Source organism: Hydractinia symbiolongicarpus, chromosome 3 (genome assembly GCF_029227915.1).
Source record: "Hydractinia symbiolongicarpus strain clone_291-10 chromosome 3, HSymV2.1, whole genome shotgun sequence".
NCBI classification, from domain to species: domain Eukaryota; kingdom Metazoa; phylum Cnidaria; class Hydrozoa; order Anthoathecata; family Hydractiniidae; genus Hydractinia; species Hydractinia symbiolongicarpus.
Window position 1 is genome coordinate 14,408,570 of NC_079877.1, and position 21,291 is coordinate 14,429,860.

General features: G+C 33.3%; 2 protein-coding genes and 1 non-coding gene across 3 annotated transcripts in view; all 3 read left to right on the forward strand.

Moving 5' to 3' along the window:
- LOC130635891 (integrin beta-PS-like) overlaps positions 1-12,967 on the forward strand; it is an 89,663-nt gene extending 76,696 nt beyond the window's left edge. Inside the window, exons 2-20 of the mRNA XM_057445416.1 lie at positions 305-383; positions 1,317-1,405; positions 1,737-1,850; positions 3,282-3,345; positions 3,504-3,635; positions 3,890-4,589; positions 5,471-5,528; positions 5,944-6,002; positions 6,424-6,499; positions 7,180-7,244; positions 8,208-8,273; positions 8,660-8,735; positions 9,527-9,739; positions 10,298-10,387; positions 10,598-10,742; positions 11,130-11,237; positions 11,497-11,606; positions 11,699-11,755; positions 12,139-12,967. Coding sequence (XP_057301399.1) covers positions 323-383; positions 1,317-1,405; positions 1,737-1,850; positions 3,282-3,345; positions 3,504-3,635; positions 3,890-4,589; positions 5,471-5,528; positions 5,944-6,002; positions 6,424-6,499; positions 7,180-7,244; positions 8,208-8,273; positions 8,660-8,735; positions 9,527-9,739; positions 10,298-10,387; positions 10,598-10,742; positions 11,130-11,237; positions 11,497-11,606; positions 11,699-11,755; positions 12,139-12,228 — 2,373 coding nt within the window. The 5' untranslated portion in view covers positions 305-322 and the 3' untranslated portion in view covers positions 12,229-12,967. The remainder of the gene's footprint in view (positions 1-304; positions 384-1,316; positions 1,406-1,736; positions 1,851-3,281; positions 3,346-3,503; positions 3,636-3,889; positions 4,590-5,470; positions 5,529-5,943; positions 6,003-6,423; positions 6,500-7,179; positions 7,245-8,207; positions 8,274-8,659; positions 8,736-9,526; positions 9,740-10,297; positions 10,388-10,597; positions 10,743-11,129; positions 11,238-11,496; positions 11,607-11,698; positions 11,756-12,138) is intronic.
- Positions 12,968-14,832: 1,865 nt separating this feature from the next.
- Positions 14,833-14,903, forward strand: Trnag-ccc (transfer RNA glycine (anticodon CCC)). Its single transcript has one exon. It is a non-coding gene; the product is annotated as a tRNA-Gly (tRNA).
- Positions 14,904-15,142: 239 nt separating this feature from the next.
- On the forward strand, positions 15,143-21,050 carry LOC130635897 (tubulin-specific chaperone cofactor E-like protein). The gene is made up of 4 exons (XM_057445425.1): positions 15,143-15,291; positions 16,140-16,297; positions 18,406-18,584; positions 19,519-21,050. The coding sequence occupies exons 1-4, from the start codon at positions 15,183-15,185 to the stop codon at positions 20,330-20,332; spliced, it is 1,260 nt and encodes a 419-aa protein (XP_057301408.1). The 5' UTR covers positions 15,143-15,182; the 3' UTR covers positions 20,333-21,050.
- Positions 21,051-21,291: the final 241 nt, after the last annotated feature.

Genomic DNA, 21,291 nt, shown 5'->3' on the forward strand with positions numbered 1-21,291 from the left:
TAATAATTTCTAAAGATGCGTATATTTATATATAATTTAGCATACTATATTTTAACTTCTACACGACCTGATTTTAAAAATTCATATATGAGTATGTTTTAACTTGTTTTTCTTTATTTTCATGGATGTATTTCCCTCCCCAAACTTGTCATGTTTATATTTGGTAAATGAGCAAGTATAGATGTTTTTGTAAATAATGTAGTGAATATGTGTTTATATTCCATTATTATTGTGCAGATTTATAAAGGAAAACTGATTATTTCTCTTCATTAAATTCTATGAGTTCCTATGCATATTATTTTTTAGGCATAAATTTACCAAAATGCAATTATTTCAATTTTTCATTATTTGTGTGCTGCTGATAGGATGTATAAATATTGCAGGTAAGTCTACTTTTTTGTGTTGTTTTAAATGCTTTTTATTCATCAAATAATTAATAAACTTGTTAAAAATTGTCAAATAACTGAGTAAGAGGTTTATAAACATATACGTTTTTAAACAATTCAATAAAGTATGAAAATATACTCATGCCCGGAAAGTTCTGACATTAGGGAATATAATCATACTTACCACTATTTAACATTTTTGCAACCACAAATAAGTCTGAAAGATGATTTTAAGCTATTTTAGCCGTTTAAAGGCGTTGGCTTCCAGGGCCCTGCCCCGGACCCGTTTGGGGGCTCACAATGCCCTACAAACTCCCAGTTGTAAAAGCCTCTTCGAAGCTCTTTTACACCATCCAAAAAAATCCTAGATCCTAGTATTAAAAATGAATCATTACCTTGTGAGCCCAGTTATTTTACCTTGATAAATAAAGCCAAGGTCTGAACTCCCAATATGTGGAAATAGAGACTTGACTGGAGAAAATCTTATACCAACATTCTTATTGCGTCCAGTCTCAAAATAAATATATGCCATCTTTGTGGTGATAAAAAGCTTCAAAAATCAATTTTTTTTTTTTTTAGAATTTCAGAGAATATTCTAGATATGTATATTTAGCTAGCTATTTCGCTATTTAGCTAGCTACAGTCCTGAAAAAAATGGTAAAAATGGAATATATTGAGTAGATATCAGTCATAAATTTTAGTTAGTGGTAATAAAAGTGACAATAGAAAAAATATTTGATTTATTTTTCTTTGTTTTGTAAGCAATTAAGAAAACTGGCCCACTAATGGTCACAAACTTTTTTTATACATTATGTTTCATTTATGTTGTACAATAGGCATTTTACCATTAGTCAATCAGTTAATTATTCAAATTTATATATTTCAAGTTTGGTAATATATAATAAACCCTTTTAACAAACTTCTTTTTAGTTGGTACCTCAGGATATGATTGCAATTCTAAACAAAATTGCAGTGACTGCATAGCATTCAGTCCAAAATGTTCATGGTGTGAAGATATTGTAAGTGATAAGGTTTATTAATATATTTTATGTTTTTTTGATTTTTTTTCCTACGCACCACTTTTAACTTGTTGACATTAATGTTTGTATGACAGCAAAAAGTGCTGTCATCTTTTTTTAATCAAATTTAAAAGTACTTTGTACAACTGTATTGAAAGAACTTGAGTCTAGCATACATTTTTCCTGTCATACTCTAAATTATATTATATAAAAGGCTGAAGGAGTATTTTCTATGTACGCGAAAGCGTAAGTCCAAATGGACTTATGTGTCTATAACACAAGACTCAATCTTAATAAATTTCAAGCCCTGAGATATTCTTTTTTTATTTAGTATTACAACATAACTGAAAAAACGTTCTACAAGAAATGTGATTTAGTGGAAACACATCAACGTCAAAAGTGTTCCAAGATAAATAATCCACCTTCTAAATCTACGATAGATAAAGTAAGTTGTGATTTTTTCCTAATATATGTTTGTGCTACACGTTGAATCATGGTAAATTAAGTATTATGGAAGAGCTTTTTTAGAGTTCAACATGGTGTAACATATTTAAGAAAACCTAGGAAATTTGGCTCATATTTTAATGGTTTAGGGATAGTTTTTTAAAAGGCATCTTTAGCTTTAAATACACTTTAGCTTCCCTTGTGCTGTGATTTTCAAAAGAGTACATTTCCTGCAACACACTGAAAGTACTGCGCCACTATTGTTAAAATGTCAGGAATATCATCAGTTTTGTCTCTGGAAAATGTCAGGAATTTTAGATTTTAATGGTCACAGAAAACTATTTTCTTTTTTCAAATATGGACAATATTTTGAATAAATTAAAATTTACTTTACAGTCTGCTCTACCAATGTGCTTGTAATTAAATGAAAATATTTCAGCTTATTCAGGTTTTTCCAAAAATTTAATTTTCAATGTATAGGTTATTATGTTTTGTTTGTCCACTGTGCTAAATTTTGTCAGAAAGGGAAAGCATTTTCGGCAATTGAGAAGTTCAATTCAGTCATTATACTTTTTGTTGATAGCAACATGCTTATACAGCTTTGTGCGTGTCTTCTGGTTTGAGTTGGGAGAATGGGAATAAAAAGATTAGGGTTGGGAATGACATATATTGTTGAAAATTTAGAATTATAGTATGACTATTGTGGAGAATGATTATTTAAATAACCAGTCCACAAATAATATACAAAAGCACCATGCAATGAATAAAAAGCAAACAAAATTGGTATAAGGTGCATATGACATTCATTTTAAGGAAAAATCAATGTACGCCAACGTCCCATATTTTCTAGCATTACATTCTCAGAATTTTTTAGTGAAGAAGGCTTTTCAATACAAGATTATTATTATTATTCCGAATATTTATACAGGATAGCCACTTCAGTGTTGGAAACACTGTTGTCATTGTGGGTCCTGTGTTCTGAATGTATACATTAAGTATACACCGGCAATACATACCCAATTTTCTTCACATGGCATGGGTTGATCCATAGCTGTGGTAAAGGCACTTGATAAACATGCCCACGCTGTGGACCGAACCACGAACCTTGTGATAACGAAGGGAACTCCGTAACCACAAGGCCATGCACTGCATAATTGGGATTGGGATTATTTGCATACCCAGCACGTCTCAGTTGTTTGATCAGTATTTTTTTTATCTTTATTTGATATGAGGCCTATATTTTATATTCCCCAATTGGAAGAGAGAATAACCACAAATTAGTCATTGTAAGGTTGATTCTGTTCGTCTAAAGTTGCTGTTTCCCATGCATAGATTTGAACATTTAGTCATATGCACGACCAAAATCATCAGGTCTTGTTGTATTCACAAAATTTTATTTTCTAATTTAATTTTTCGTTTTTTGTTCTCTAAGGCTGCACCACTAGTGGATGAAACCAGAGTATCACCGCAAGAAATAACTGTGAAACTTAGGCCAGGTCAGTTTCTTCTAACGTTTTTTTTTTAACTCTGCATTTAATATAATAGTATTGGTAAGTGCAAATCAATTATATCTGCCAAAGTTTTTGTATTTATTTCTAATATACCTTGTATGTGGGTATTTCTTAACTGCTGTTGGTTTTGCTTTTCTATATAGGACAACCAACAAAGGTTGATGTCAAAGTAAAGACACCAAAGAATTTTCCAATTGATTTATACTACCTGATGGACTTGTCGAAATCTATGAAGGATGATTTGAAACAAATTCGTGATCTGGGAACATTGTTGTGTAAGTCTTGATGTAATGACTAGTATAAGCTGTCACACCAATTATGTCATTTCCAATAAAATAGATGTTGGTTTTTATATAATATAAAAGCCACTATTATAGGCCAATGACACAATATGCCGTTTATACCCTTTAAGATGATATATTTTTTAGAATATTACTTTTTGAAAGTTTTTCCTCGAAAACATTCTTGGGAAGGTTTAGTTGATTGGCAAAAGTAAATCTTTCATGTTTTGTATGGCTTTTTTTTGTAGCAAATGAAATGAAAGACGTAACGTCAAACTTCCGACTTGGTTTTGGTGGATATGTAGACAAGCCGTTAGGACCATACACTAAAACTAATCCAGAAGAAATCAAAAGTTTAGATCCTAATGTTCAACAAACATTTGGTTATAAAAACTACTTACCTTTGGATGATGACCCAAAAAAATTTGGACAAACAATCAATAATGTTGCAATATCGTACAATGTAGATGTGCCTGAAGGTTCTCTTGAAGCTCTGATGCAGGTCATTGTGTGTAAAGGCATTGGATGGCGTGAAAAGAAAAAGGCAAGAAGAATTGTTATCATTACCACTGATGCAACTTTTCATTATTCTGGTGATGGGCTATTAGGTGGAGTTGTCATCCCCAATGATGGCAAATGTCATCTTGTCAATGATACGACTTATGATGCATGGGATAAGTTTGATTATCCATCATTGTCACAGATTCGCTCTGTCATGATAGAAAATCAAATTGTACCAATCTTTGCCACAACTGGCAACAACAAGTTGTATGAGAAAGTTGCATCATTTTTTGGAAATGGATCTGGGGCAGTTGCAGATGCGCTATATGCAAATTCATCAAATGTTGTACCACTAATTAAAGAAGCATACAGAAAAATTGCCAAAACTGTTAGCATAAAAGCTATTACATCAGAGGGAATTGAAGTTAAATTTGAGGCAAAATGCGGGTTAGTATTTTTGACTTAACTGTTTTTGTTCTTACTATGTATGCATATATATTATATATATCTTTTATATTATGGAAGAAGACTTAAAGTAGTAGTAATGTAACTTCTGTCAGTGATTTTACATGTCAAGTTTGTCCAATGACCCGAGGCAATATTTCTGGTACAGCATGGAGTAATTCGTTATTATTGTAATTTGTCAACCATGTAATGAAATAAAAAGGAAGGATAAAAAGAGTTTAGTTTAGTGTTACAATAATGTATACATGTGTACTATGTTTCCATTAACATCCTTAGTATTCCAAAGTTACTATAAGATTAACCCAAGGAGACAGAATATTAATTTTTTAACAGGTCAGCTAAATATGACATGTGCGTTGATGATTTGATACTGGCTGAGGAACCAAAAAAATTAATAATGAAAAGTGGAAATGAGGAAGAATGTGTCTATTTTATTAATTGTTTTAGTATTGTAAGTGAAACTGGTTATGTCATCATCTTTCTTCATAGACAATGAAGATAGTTAATGAGATAGGATATATACCATAAATCTTCAACAGTAAAACTTGACATGGTTGTTCTAGGAAATTATTTGTTTATTCTACAGTTCTGTAATTCAACATCATAGTTTTATTGGAAATAATATTATTTCTTTTTTCTTATGAAATGAATTTCAATGCTGCTTAAAAATTTGTTTTTTCGTTACTTGTTTACGTTTGAGTTACCATTTTTCTTGAAATTGGGCAACACTCATTCACATTCAAGCTTGTCTATAGTGGTAAGTCGATCAGAAAGCTTAAAAACCCTTATTGATTGTTTGTGAATCTAGAGGGTTAACAATAATTAAATTTTTATTTTTATTTTTTATTTTTATCTTTGTGCAGTAAAAACGATGAATTAAAGCAATCTGCATTTTGTAACAATGTACAAATCGGAGAAGAGGTTAGTAGAATTTTTTTTTTCATTTTTTTTTTTATTTCAAACTGATAATTATAGAATCTTAGATACAAGTTAATAAATTGTCATCACACCAGAAATGAATTATCTTCTAGGAATGTCCGTCATAATAAAATTTATTAAAAAATAGTTAAATTACTAAAGTCATCTAGGTTTGTTAATAGTTCCTGGCAGTCAGTTTATGTGAATACTTTAGCTGTCAAGCCCCTACCATCGTAAACGTATAGCAAATACACTATATTTTGTTCCTCATGTTTTTGTTTTTTTGTTTTCACAGTATATACAGGTCACAAATTTTTTAGTATTTGTTAATCTTAAAGTATCTAATATATATTAGATTTTATATTATATAATATATTACTTTGTAAGATTTTAATTTTATTGGAATTAATTTATTTAGGTGACGTTTGTGGCTGAATTTCTTGCTCTTGATTGCAGACACGCTGGGAAGAATAAAAGGTTTGTCCTAAAAATGTACTTTGTGCGCCCTTTTTTAAGTTAAGGAGAGACAAAAAGTTCACAAATTTTGTCAACAATTTATTAAGAGCCAAATGTCAAGAGTCTTTAAGCTTGTGATATAGAAGCGTGTTTTCTGCTGGACCTTAATAACGAGCCTTCGTATCACACTAAATGACCTTAAAAACTTTGAATATCCATCATTCGCTTAGGACAAGCCTGGAAAAACTTGAAGTGCGGATACTTTTAAAATAATTTTGCATAGTTATGATGATGAAAAGCATTAAAGTTGTTAAGTTTTAAAAATGAAAGACATTTTATAGAGTGATATGTCTTTTCTCATTTAGGTACATCTCTTTAGAAAGAATGTTAATTTATAAGAGGAAAACCAATGTGTGAAACCAATATTTTGCTTTAATTTTAGATTTAAGCTTGAAACTCCATTTGATGATGTTATTGTAAACTTAGAATTACTATGTGAATGCAACTGCAGTAACACCGTATGTTTTTTCTCTTGTTTTTATATTACACTAGGCGATAAGACCAGTGGAAAAATCCACTGAGGCAGGATAAAAAAAAGAAGCGTCATTTGAATTTTGATGACGTCAGCAACTTAACCACAAAAAAAATTAAAACTGTGTTTTCACATTGCCTCTATTGTGTAGGGCTTAAACTGCTGATCAAGAAAGTGTATATGATCATGTGCTTTTAATGAACGCCTACAGATATATGAGTTTAAAAATTTTGCTGACGTCAGCAATGGCCTGTTAAAACCCAAAAAAATTTTGGAGAAATTTATTGCCTTCATATTAGAGTTTGACAGTTTTTTGATGAAGTCATCAACCCGTCCAATGCAAAATATATTTTGGGAATTACCTAAATTTGTCCCAGGTGGTCCCTAGTTTCCTACGCATTAAAAAATCATTGATGTCACAACCTCGTTTCCAAGTTATTTGGCCTCAAAGTTTTGTGTGCACTGTGATGGACTTTGCATGTTACAGACAGACACAGTCTCTGTCATATTATATAGATATTTTCCCAATATATACAAAATTTAACTAAACTATCACTGTTTGAAGTAACTATTAAGGGTAGCTAGAACAGATTTCATTCTTTGCAAAATATTAAAAACTGTATTGATATGGGTCCAACTGTATTTTACACCTGTTTTACCTTTCAGGATGTTAATAGTGATGATTGTATGTCCAGAGGTGACTTGTCATGTGGAATGTGCTTCTGTGACAAGTGAGGTTTTTATTGTAATATATGCTTTAACAGGAAAAGTTGACCTTAAAATTATTTTTTGGAGCTGTATATTTACCCAATCTTCCATTTTGTTCTCGGTGCTTATTCTAACTTTTGTTTTTGTTTAACTTCTTTCATTTTAAAATTAAGAAGTCAAGTTAAAAAGATATTGTGCTATTATTTCTTTTTGCATTTCATTGACACTTTTAATATGACACAATCATTTCCCCTTCTTTTGTTTCCCCATGTACCCAAAATAGTATTGAACATCCCATTTTTAAAAATTTCTTTTTTCGCACACCAGGTGTGTATTCTAAATCTCAGCACGCAAAAACACAATACAAAATAAGTTTGTCTGTTGTGGTGATAACACGAGCTTGTTTCGAAAAAGGTTTAAAAAAATATTTCGCAGGAAACAAACCTAGAGAAAATGAAGGCATAGCTATTTGTATACATTCAAGGAAATATATTTTCGAAAAGATATTGTTTTAGTAATTGAATTGCTTAAATGTCATTCAATTTGGTTACATGGCTTTATAACATAACTTTATCTTGTTGTTGTTGGTACTTATAATAAATATATATCCTAGGTATGACTTTTAACATTTATAACTAGCATGATGTTAAATAATAAACGATGCTGATAAGGCTTTATTCCAGTCTATGCTTTTCTCTATACGTAACCTTTGTTTTTCTTTTTTAACCTCTTTACAGCATTGTTGTTTCGCCCAGTCCATCAGTGTAAAAACACAAGCTATAATTTACTATACTAAAACAACAACAACTAACTGTTGTGTTTTCATAGTGAATTAATCATCATTTTATGAACAGGCTGGATGGAATATGTAAGAAATAATTTTTGGGTTAACTTTCCTTCAAACGTCAACATTAAGTCCAAGATTTCTTTGTTAAAAATTATTATTGATTTCTAAGATGATAATATTTTTAACACTTCCATTGTAGAGATAAATATGCCGGCCGATTTTGCCAATGTACGGCAGAAGAGGCGAGGAATCAAACTCGTTGCAAGTAAGTTGGTTGCTCTAATCATGACTGAGGAGATTAATAAAGTTAAAGTAACACTGGGGAGAATTAAAAACTTCAAAAATCAGGGAAATTTTTCGATAGAATTATTATAAATTGCATTTTCACTGCAGTTAGTAGTATCAGGTCGTTTCACATTCTATGCCTTTTAAAAGGCCTAAACCCGAATATTCACTAGGAGAAATATTTTAACAAAAGTAGAATAGATTTGCATTGTCGAAGTGTTTTATGTCAATATAATTTTTTTTTCTATTCTGCATAGAATATTCTATCTAGTGAAGATTAAACCTGATTAAACAGCTGTATATACTGCAAAGAACTGTGTACATCCCAGTAGTGTTGTGTAGTGAAAAGTTTTTATTATCTTTCAGGGTTCCAGGATCAAGTAAGATTTGCAATGATCAGGGTAGATGTGTGTGTGGAGAATGTGTGTGCTACACAGGACAGGTATAGACATTAGTAATTTGTTCTGTTTTGAAATACATTGAAATGTTTTTTGTGGTAATACACTGATTAACTGCTCTCTCTCAAATATGTGTGCCCGCTAAATAAAAATGCATTCTAGTAAAGGGAATTTTAATGATTTAGAACATCCATCTTAAATGTTGAAATAATTAACATAGAATTGATTGGCAGCTTTTTGCAATGCAGTAAAAAGCTATTGTGGAAAAAAAATTCCTAATTAATACACACCTTTAAGTAATTAATTTCATAAACCGCTTGGTAAAAAACCTAATGCATGTTTTGTCTGTAACACCAATAATTAACTAAGCGTCTGGTCCTTTTACCGACTGGTAGCCTTGTGGTAGAGCGTTCGCTTCCAGTGTGGTAGAACTTGGTTTCAAACCCTGGCCGAGTCATGCCAGAGACTATAAACGTGTAAATCTATCCTTTCTATCCTTCAGCATAAGAATGGGATTGATATCTTAGGCAGTTGTCTAGTTGAGCGATTGCTGTGCTTGCACGACTTTCGTAGCTCAAATGGGAGCTTTAAATACGTTAGGACCCCCTTCGCAGGACCCTCTTGAAAACTGTGCCAATAGAGACTGAAGGGGTTATCCGTGGTTAATAATTTCAATAATAACAATTAAAAAAAAGTCATTAAAATGCAAATAAACCTAATAATCACTTGTTTTCCTGGTCATTTGAACCAGCATTCTTTTATCCAAATAAAATGATTAAATGGGATTAGAAAGTTTTGGAGAATACCTCTTTCCTCAAAAAATTATTTTTAACAGCTTAACAAATACAAAGAGATTGAGTACATCGATGGTAATCAATGTCAATGCAGTAACACTACTTGCAAACGTTCAAATGGTTCTCAAGTATGCGGTGGACCGGACCATGGTACATGTATATGTGGCGAGTGTGATTGCACGCAGGATTGGCAGGGAGAAAGCTGTGCTGACAGGTGCCCAAGAGGAAAAGACAATTGCATTGATGATTTAGGAGTAAGGCCAATTTTCTTCCTTTTAAAAGTATTCAGTTAAATTCTGACTTGCAGAATGTTCTTGTTCTGTAACATGCCCCAGGTTTATTTTTAGCTCAATGAAAATTTCCTAGTAGCTTATGATTTGTACTTTTTTTAAATTCTTTGTTTTTACCTTGCTTCATTTTAGGAAATATTGATTAATTATTAGTCCGTGTCTCCAGGAATAATCAGGAAATCACTACTTGTTAGTCATCCTGCCTAAGGCTTATTAGTTTATTGTTCTGATGGCGTTACTTTGCTGTAAGCTTTCTGTTTTGGATTTGCAAGGTGGTGCAAATGATCAAAATATAACTGTAAAAATAGAAACAAGATTGTAAAATGTAAAGTTTATTTAAGAAAGTTGCTTCTTTAATGTCAATAAGGAGCATATTCTCTGATTTTAACCCATGGGCTTAAAACTTTACTGTCTGTCTTTAGTTTTTTGAATCCATTAAACGTTACCGCATTTTAGTTCAGATACTAAAATCCGGGGTATGTTTTTTTTAATTACTTCACCGTTTCAATATCTTGTGCTTAGGTTGAATGCAGCAACAAAGGATCATGCAAATGCAATCAATGCCAATGCAAAAAAGGTTACATTGGAGATTTTTGTCAGGAATGTGCTACTGTAAGTACACTGTCTTGTTTTATATACAGTTGGTTTTGGCAGTGGAGCAAATACACTGATAGACCATCAAATTTAAACTTAATATTAGTGTTTTAGTACTATTCTTCAAATTTATATAAAAATTTGTTGATTGTCATTATAAAACAAACTTTCTCACATCCTGTAACTCGTATTGTTCAAGTTTGATAATCGTGTTTTTGCGTGGTCTAGAACTGTCCTGATCCCTGTCAAGATTATCGAGAGTGCGTCAAATGTCGTGTATTTGACACGAGTGACTTGTCATCTGCCGAATGTGAAGCGGAATGTCTACGGAGGAACATCACCAGTCACATTGTCGTAGAAAAGGTTCCTGAAGGTAAAACAATCCTTTTATGCTGGCCTAAGAAACTAGGATTAGAACTGCATAAGTTGTAGATATGTTGTAGTGCAAAAAACTTACCACACGATTGAATTTCTTGAAACTTTTTGGGCTGTCAATTTTCAGGAATTTCTTATTCACCTTATTGCATACCTATGCATCTTGTGTCTGTGCGCCCTGAACCTTGTAATATTACCTAAGAAACAGTAAAAAAACCTTGACACCCTTATATAAAAATTTTTGTTGATAAAAATTTGGTAGACATTTTTTTTTGAAAAGGAACATTGTGCAACTTTTTGCTCGAAATCGCGCAACAAGGATTTGTAGTGAATGTAGTGAAAGCTTTCATTTTGTGGATTATGCAGAAAACTGTTTTTGTTATAGACCGTCGTCGTTGCATTGCCCGTGATGAAGACGAGTGTTCATTTGTATTCACCTACAACAAAGATAATGTTACTGATACCATTCAACTTGTAGTTCAAAAAGACAGAAGTAAGCTTCAGCAACTTTGTTACCATGCTGAAATTTGCAAAAAAATTAGTGGCCTAAATTTAAATAATGTTAGATCAACGACAAGACTTTTTTGGTAGGAATATACTCTATGCAATTTTTTTATGAAAAGTTTTTTATTACCTGTTTGCACAGTTAGTAAACAATTCATTCATCAGCGTTGATATGTTCTACTGGAATCCATACTTAAACAATTGTTTTTTTTACCGTGATTACTTAAAACGTTTTTGTTTTTTTATAGTCTGTCCAGCAGAGCCAGATATTTTGGCCATTATCCTAGGTGTGATTGCTGGTATTGTAGGAATTGGTTTAGCTCTGTTGTTAATTTGGAAATTACTTGCAACGATACAGGTATCGTTTTTGCGTGGCTTCTGACGCGTTTTTTGTTGTGTCATTTGTCTTATGTGAGAAAGATGTTTTGAATTTCGTACATTTCGTTACAGGATCGAAGAGAGTTTGCACAATTTGAGAAAGATAGACAGAATCCAAAATGGGACTCGGTGAGTGGTTGGTTTATATTCATATTAAGGTGGCATTAAGTCGGACTCGAGTATAAAAAATATATTTTGACTATTTGTGTTTTAAACAAAACTTGTTTTATACAACAATTTCTCAGATCCCATTTTTTTAATATATCATCATCATTCCATAAAGTCCTAATGCTTTTCCCCAAAGTTCACTCTCCCTTGCCGTGTTTTCCAATGTATTCCTTTTCGCGCCTCACCTAAAATCAATTTTTCTTTTATCATAATTTCTATGCTTTTTTACTTCCATTTCCCTTTCTTCTTTTGTAATTTATATTTTTTCTCGATCTTTAATAATTATTTCGGATTTTTATCAGAAAATTTCTGTAACTTCATTCTATGCTTTGTTTACTTATTAGGGTGAGAATCCAATCTACCAGAAAGCGACTTCAACTTTCCAAAATCCAATGTATGGTAACAAACCAGAGGAAATGGAACCATTAACATAGCGTTTTTGATCGAACGTGTAGAAGTCACGCTGTTGTCCTGAGGGCGTATGCTTGTGTTTAGGGACGCCCTTCTGTTTTTAAAGGAATGCTTCATTTACAAACAACAGCAAAGAATTTTTCTAATGAAAATGTATTACACCATGTTATATCTCATATACATATTTTTGACATTGTTTTTTTAAAAAAATAATCTGAGTTTTAATCTAACGTGATAAGTTCTTGGGAGAGGGCAAACCTTTCAAGCTGTTCGTCTGCGACTTATCTTTTGATTTTCTTTCACATGTGGAGAACTAGTAAATTATTCCCGAAAAGTGTTGAGTATCCATGCAACTGCATATAGTCGTTTTTTAATTCATTTTTAATGTTTTTTCATTATAGGTGTTTATAAACATTTATTAATTTTGCTTCTGTATTTATTACGTCTTTTTACTTTGTATAACTATTTTTATTAACACCCAAACCCAAATTGACTGGGTTTCGGTGCCGTACTTTTTTATTATTGTACCTTATCGACTCAAAATTTGTCGGGTGTAAATGAAGAAATTTAGAATTGACGAAAATTAGGAACGGCACGAATTGCATTAGGTTCTATAGAAATTTAGATCCGTAAAGTTTGAGCCGATAAATGTATTTTTATGTTTAAATAGCATTACTTTTTTAGTAAAAACTAAATATTTTGAATATGCTGAAATTTGTAAACTGCTGAGAAATTACAAAAGTCGCATTAGAAAAATTCCAACTTTTTATGTTTTCAGTCGTCTCTCTGTCACGCGTATCGACATTGTGACTTTTTGTATGTCAGAAAATTCTAAAGGAATAAAAAACTTGATTGGAGGGAGGGAAAGGGAGCCAGTTAGATTTTGTTGCATACTAATTATTATAATGTTTTCTTTTTTTCTGATATATTCAAAATTTTCGGTGTTTCCAGGTTGCTTATAAATTTGGATGAATTTGAATCAGTTAAAATCAATTTTTAGACCACAATGTCCTTTGTATGCATCAACGCAGTAGAAACGATTTTGAAATTGACACGAGTTATTTGCCAGGTCAAATAAAAAAATATTGCTATTCTAATCACCTATATTATAATACCCGTATACGTCTGTCTGTCTGTCTGTCTGTCATGCAAAATGGTAGCTTAGCTGCGCAATAGCGAGAAAAACGCAATGCGGTATAAAAAGGACGGGCAAACCCGGGGATTTTCCACGGGCTAACGACTAGTGTTAAACAATTACTGGAATAAATGCTGATTTTCAAATCATACTTAACAAGTAATGGTCTAAATCCTTTTTATGTTAGACACACACATTCTGAACTTCTTCAAATTTATTGTCTGTGATATACGATCTACCTTTCTCAGGTGCGAAACCTGAAACTATATATATGCTTGCTGACGTCAGGTTGACCTATTTTCTCGACCTCCTTTGTCTCAAAAATGCTGACATTGCAAAAACGACTAGCAAGAGTTCTTACCTATCCTACGTATGTATCTACCAAGGCAGACCTTTAGACTAGAGATCTTCAAGGATAAATTTGAACTGAAAAGGAGGAACCTGAACCTTGTCCCCAGGGTCTTGCTTCCCCTGAGCTGTTAAAACGGAGTTGCTGTAAAATCTTGTATATAATAATGGGACACGAATGAACGAAACACGTGTTGTCTGTTTGGCGTCTATTTACAACTAACAAAATATGCGCACGAGGCAGAATATATAAAAGAGGTCAAGTACAAGAAATAAAAAATAAAAGTCTGGGTACAAGTTTTACCGAATGTTTACAGTGGCCATCTACTAGGCAAAATGCCTTCGGAACGAGGCTGGTGGACACCTGGTAGGTTTGAGTGAAAAGACGTTTGCAACTTCGGCGACCCTTTTAAGGTTTGCATTCCGTGAAGCAAGCAGCAGTTTTTAAAACTTCGTTAAGCAGACGCCAACGAATTAGAATATTAATATTGAAAAAAAAAATTCAGAAGCCCCGGGGGACGAGGTGGAGATACACATCGTAATTTTTCAACAAATTTATGTATCTTTTTACAAGATTAAATTTTTTTTATTTCACACTGTTTTAAGAATATATATATATTTAGTTTCGCAGCTTTTTCGAAAGAACACAAATTCTAGACTGAAAGAAAATAGCGTCCATTTAAAAAAATTGCAGCGAGCGGTTGTCATTCATTGTTATTTTATTTTAGGGTTTAGCTATAATAACGTACATTTTCCTTGTCGTCGCGAAGCGATGGTTAGCCAGGAGATCCAATAACATTTTTCTTACCTCCGGGAAATCGGAATAGCGAGTGTGGGAGAAAAGAGAAATTAAAATATGCTATCCACGAAGAAAACCAGTACATCGTTGGGAGAAAAAAACTTTCGCAAATTAGTCAATCCAAATAAAATCTTGCGACGCAAATAAAAGAAATAAATCTCTCCCTAATTATTTCTGTTTTTACTTCTCTGTTTCATGAAATCCATTATTTTCCTGCGCTTCGGCCTTGACTGACTTTTTCTTCAAAAGTCGTCGTTTTTATGGCTTCCACAACCACAATAACGAGTGATTGTATCTTTTCGATGACAAAAAAATTAAACTAACCCTAATTTTTTTATAACTAAAGCGCCGCTAGTGTAGTGGTAACATGCAAGATTCCCATTCTTGCGCCCCGGGTTCGATTCCCGGGCGGCGCACCAAATTTTGTGTTATAATTTTTTTTTTAATTACCAACTTATTATTATTTTTTTTTAATTAGCATAATTTTTACATTTTAAAAAACAAAAAGGGTCAATGTTGTTTGTAGTTGATACCAATTTTTAATTTGCGAAGACTTTTTGGCATGAAGAAAAATTGTGTGATGCATAACTGCTCATTTTCATAACCAATCAATTTGTAAGAAACTGCACACGTGGTTTTGTTTTGCTTTTTCTGCAAAGCCAGCAAAAAGTTGTGCATTCTCAGCAAGTAACAAAATGGAAGAGGAAAGGTATTTTTCATTTTGTGATGCCTTAAGAAATAAGTATTGCCCTGACAATTTAGACGACCACTTCGAAAATATTGAAATATCAGTGAAACGAAGAGGTAGATATATACATTACTTACAACCACCACCAGCTAATTAGCTAGCTTTATTTCAAACACGTCTTCTACCTACCTTTACCATTGAAATATGTTTTTAATAACCTTTCAGTCTTCTAGACTTTGTCTATATAAAAAACTGATGACTTCTGCTTCCAGTGCACTGTAAGCTCATGCACGAAAGAGGGTAACAGAAACGTCAAACTGTATTATGTTACAACTAGCTAGCTAGGTGGTTTCTGTTTACGAACTTAATTGCTTTTGGTTCAAGATTAATAACACAAGATTGATAGAAACAATGTATTTCTATTGGAATAAGTAAATACAACACATTCTGTATGTGTTGGACTATTTTTAGAAATTTTTGGGATTGGGTAGCAGTGCCTTCTTCTTCATGCTTCGTCACATGCACAAATATATATAATGCATATCCTGGGCATCAGGATATGCATCTTACTTCTTATACTTCTGATAATCTTTTGAGTAGGGTCACTCACGTCTGTCGTGCTCGACCAGCAGTCATCTCAACTATGTCTTCTTGTGTTGCTCCAATACCTGAAAGAGGTAGTGGAATAGATGCAGTATTTTTAAGTAACTGTCAGAAGACTGTTGTTCAGGTCTTGAATTTGTTGCATATTTAAGACCTGCAAAATTTGGTACAAAGCCTTCTAGTATTTTCCACAAGTAGATAATTTGGTATCTATCTCTTCTTCGTTGTAATGAGTATATTCTGTAAGACTTTGAATTATTCCAGTAATTTTGTCTTAGATTTTGCACAAAGAAATTGAGTGTACTGATTCGAGTGATTTCACAAGGTACTTTGTGTTATACCTATATTTTTTTCTCTTCAGAGGCAATCTTAAAACAACAGAATCACCAGAAAAGAGTTCTACTTTCATTGGATGGTTGTCACATACGTTGTGCTGGAAAACCAAATGAAATTTTAGAAACTTGTCCTTTAATTCAGGAACTGGATTTATCAAGTAACCTAATATCACGGTGGGGAGATGTAAGTTTAAGTATATTACTTTTGTTACTCTGCCAAGTTCTTTCTTCGTTCTCCTTATTAAGGAAGTAGCCGGTAATTTCAGGATTAATAAGTGATATGGAATGTACCGGCAACAGACAGACACGTCAACATGTCCTGAGTGCCAGACACACTAAATACTAGTGTTTTCATTTATACCCTAAGCGTCAGGCATATGAGAGAATTGATATGCCCTCAGCATCAGGTGCATCAACATGTCCTTAGCCTCAGGCACATGTTTCCTATTCAAATGCTGCTGATTAAAATGTTCCAAGCGTCAAGTTTTTTTTCTAAATATGCGACTCAGAACAGCAAATATAGTGAACACATGTATACATGCCCCGAGCGTTAGGTACATTTTGAGGACTACAATGACTTGTATCAACACATTAATTGCCTAAAAAGCTGACAAAAGAGGCCCAGCATACCCTCTAATTAAATTAGAGGCTACCTACAGACTCATTGTTTCTACATCTGAACGAAAACCCCGGACATAAATGCCAGTAAAACTGGAAGCAATTTTTCTAGCTGTGCTCCCATAATAGGTTTGATGTAGTTGTCTTCAATTGCATTGGGCACATTCATGATACTTTAATGATGTCTGCATTCCATTGCACCACAGTGATAAATTGAATTGATATCTCATATTCAACATTCGTGGACGTGTTGATGACATGAATAAAAAAATAGGTGAAGAAAATTTAATATGTAAAAAGTGAGAGACAATGGGTACATCTAAGAAACTAGTGTATGGTGTTCAGGTTATTGATCAAGACTTGAGTAGGGTACAGTTCCTTTACTGGCAAGTGAGACTAATCTCCCTTGCAACCTTTAAAATCAGGTCTATAGGTAGAAACGATCCTAACTGTGCAAGGCTTTACTAGACATTATTAATGACTAAGGTAAACCTTAAAATATATACTTGCCACAGTGCTGAAGAAATGTACTTCTGTCATCACAATTAACATGAGCAAAACTTGAAGTGTAGTCCCATTTTTGTGTTGTTGTTGTAACAACCTTGTTTACAGATTAATTTTCCACATTTACCAGCAATCTATTACTTTTTATTACAATATTATTTCTTGCCTTACAATTCTTTTTTTCTAAACACTTTTTCTAAATTAAGTCTTACTCTTTATCTTTAAGACTTTACTTACACACTTATAGGTTTGCATTCAACAAGTGCAAATTGCAGATCCAGAAAACCTCCTTTGAGAACACACAAAATTTCCCTTCAATTAAAAATCTCTTGACCTCTATTCTCATCACATAGAAAAACACAATGTTAAGATATCCTTTTATTCCCCCTCAAAAAATATTCATGATACTTAACATTTCTAGAGTGCATTGTATAGTGCTTTCCATTTAGTTTGAGTGCTTGTTTATGTACCTCTTGTAGTGTAAAATACAATATTTCCTCCTAATGTGTTGTGTTTACATCTTGTATATATAAAAGAGTTATGTTTTCTTGTGTACCTTTTGAAATACTTTTTAATGCTATTAAAGGCCTTTACAGCATTTTGAAGCCTGTGCACATAGTTGGTCGTGTTCTAAGGATCAGGGCCACAGAAAACGACTTGGGACGTCGTAGTTCATAGAGATTGGTAGAAATAGACCAATAGCCACGCGCGGGGGGCGTTGAATCACGTGATGTACGTGCAAGGCCATATTACAGCCTTTAGAGTCCTGTGCAAGTAGTTAACGATGTTCTCAGGGTCTTGGGCTGCAGAGAACGACTTGATACGTCGTATTTCATTGCGGCTAGAAGGACTAGACCGATGGACGCCTACCTGGTAATTTGAAACCACGCGATGAACGTGTAAGGTCATTATTAGGTTGTGACAGGCTGTATTACAGCCTTTAGAGGCCTGTGCACGTAGTTGACGGTGTTGTATAGGCCTTGGGCCAAGGTAAACGACTTAGGACGTCGTAGTTCATGTTCTCATTTTTCCCCAATCCTGGTATGAGAATATCATTAAATTCCATTGTTTATTTTTTTTGTACACGTAAAGCGGAAGAGGTGATTAGATGGAGGTTATACTGAAGAAGATAAAGAGGATTCTCATTCACCTTTGTACTGTTTTTTTTAGGTTTTCCAAGTGTTGCAACAACTATCTCACTTATCCTTCTTAAACTTGAGTCATAACCCACTAGAACCTCACCTTTCGCTTGGTGACGTCAGTAACTTGCCCAATTTGCAGAAATTGATTGTTAATAATGTCAAGCTTGAATATAACACGGTTTGTAAACTGTTGGCACTGTTTCCGAGGTATAGTATTAGTCTTTTCGGATAGTTTTGATGAGATCAAATTGTAACCATGCAAATATTTTGTCAGGGTATAAACTCTGTCGAAATATCAGCAATTTTTTTGATATGTCACGAAAATGTCAGGAATTTCTAAGTTTAAATTGTCAATCAACTATTTTGGCAAGGATTAAATTTCGGAACCGTTCTCAAAGAATTTGCATTAATTTTTTGCAGTCTGCTCTATCAATTATACTAAAATTTACAATTTTTAGGTTAGTCCAAAGGTTCAGTACAAAATGTGTAAAAATTTTTATCCGAAATAAAGCCCGAAAAACAGGAAATGTGGAATTTTAGTCAAAAAATGTCAGAAATGGGGATTAAAGGATTTCATACGAAGTGGCCAACCGGTTTTTTAAAATAAAAAATACTATAGAATTAAACGATGTTTAATTCCATATACATCTTTATGCTTTGCGAACACATGCTTTTATATCGTGGGTACAAGCTTTCGTGAGATATGAGTAAAACTAATCCATGTGCAAACTTGCCCAGCATAAATTTTTGCGAGTATTGAAAGATGTTACTGAATATTCATTTGTCAATAAAATTATGCTCCCTTTTCGTTGTCTTAATGCATCGCCTTTCCTTTTTTGCACGTTTTCGTAAAATTTGTTACAGACAAAATTTGAGATTAGCTTTTCCACTGCAAATTTGCTCACGTCGACAAGAAGTTTTTAACGTAATATGTTATTTGGTAATACGTCGGCATTCACTTCGCTATTGCTGAGTGCCGACGTGTATCTAAAGGCTGGAGACAGTTTGAATAAAGCTAGGTTTGTTTGCGAAGTATTCAAGTTGAGTGTAGCTTACCCCAGAAATGTGTCCAAGCATTTGACGTTAAGACCAGAAAAAACTAAAACCACGGCACAAGAAGTTTTGTTCTTTCTTGTTTCAGCATCAACGAACTTCATCTCAGTTTAAACGACTTCCAGGATGTTCCCGACATTAGCGAACATCACGACAACGTCACGTCTTTGTACTTTGTGAAAAATGGAATATCGACCTGGAGTGAAGTAGAAAAGCTTGGTGCACATTTCCCTAATTTAAAGTGTTTAATAGTGGCGGAGAATCCAATCACCAAAATCCCAGTTAATAGCAATGTATCGAAGTATTTTCCTCAGTTAGAGAAATTAAGTATTAATAATACGCTTATATCAGACTGGGAATCGCTGGATCAGTTAGAAAGGTTTCCTTCTTTGCACGATGTTCGATTTCGCGAGCTGCCATTATGGGAGGAACACGAAGACGAAAATGAAAGACGAAAATTGATTACGGCTCGATTACCCAAAATCAAAATATTAAACGGCAGCAAAGTAGACGAAAGTCAACGCGAAAATGCTGAACGCTTTTTTATAAGATTTTACAAAAATAGAGAAAATAAACCGAAACGTTATGAAGAACTTGTTAGTGTGCACGGGGAATTAGCCGATTTAGTCGATATTGACTTTACAAAGCGCGAATACGCCCGTGTTACACTGACAGGTGATATAAAACAGAATATTCCTATGAGATTAGATATAACGCAAACAACGGAAGAATTTAAGATGTATATAGCGGACCAATTTGGATTATCTTTATCAAAATTTCGCTTGCTAGTCCGTCACGAGAGTACTGGTTATGTGACGGAGATGAGAATTAAAAGCGCCAGATTAGAAAGATATGGCATAATTGATGGAGATGAAATTAAAATTGAAATTAATGGAAGATAGCTCCAGAAAATTTTCAGGTTATCAAACAGAACATTCAGTAATTTATTTGCGTCGTGTTTGTAGGATAGGTTTGTTAATCTATATAATAAAAAAATAAATATTTTTTTCCCGATTAACTGGTAAACCTGACCTTACCTAAATTGTGATTTTATTCTTGTTGTAAAAGATTTGAACTTACGCAACCTTTTAGGATTCTTTTTTTATTTATTTCAACCTCAGAAAAAAGAAAGAACCCTAATAAACGGCCCTTTTACCCCTATAAAAGTAAAAATATGATTTAAACGCCCCTCTCTTTTAAACGCCCCTCTCTATTAACACTTCTCCCTGTGCTTTTTTAGCCCTTGTAACCTTGAGGGGGGCACAAAGTGCCGCGGCTTATAAATCCTGAACCACTTATGATTAAATGATGAAACTTGGCACAGTTGTAAGATGTCTTAGTACAAATTCATTCTAGGTAAAAAATAATTTTATGACGTCATATGAATCAAAAACAGACTTGTTTACCCCTCCCCCTCCCCTTAGGTATAATAGGGTTAAACAATTGTAATAGAAGGGGGGGGGGGGGGGGGGGGGCAGGGGCGTTTATTGGTTAGTTTCGTCGAAGTTTTGAATCGAATTATTTTTAGTCTTCTTTTTAGCCCACTTTTTGGGCCAAATGGATGGGCCATGCTTGAAAATTTGTATTTATAAAGAATTTAAATTTATATTAATTGTGAAATGTTTGTATGTCTTATAAATTGACTCAGACCTGGCATGTTTTATATTAAAAAGAGAAAAAAGCCCTGGGATCGAGGTTGCTTGTTCTCCACAAGACTAGGGCCTACACTACTGTTTACATGAAGTTTTATATATCGGGGTTGTGTGCATGCGCCACAGCTTTGTGCACATGCGTAATAGCTTCATTTCGGGCAAATCATGTTTACATGAATATTTCGAGGAAGGAATAAAATTTCCAATAT

Bases quoted from the DNA above. Each gene is read 5' to 3' on its own strand.
- LOC130635897 (XM_057445425.1), top strand. From the start codon at position 15,183: ATGGAAGAGGAAAGGTATTTTTCATTTTGTGATGCCTTAAGAAATAAG. The intron at 15,292-16,139 runs GTAGATATATAC...TTTTCTCTTCAG, and splicing joins AATATCAGTGAAACGAAGAG to AGGCAATCTTAAAACAACAG. The intron at 16,298-18,405 runs GTAAGTTTAAGT...TGTTTTTTTTAG, and splicing joins TAATATCACGGTGGGGAGAT to GTTTTCCAAGTGTTGCAACA.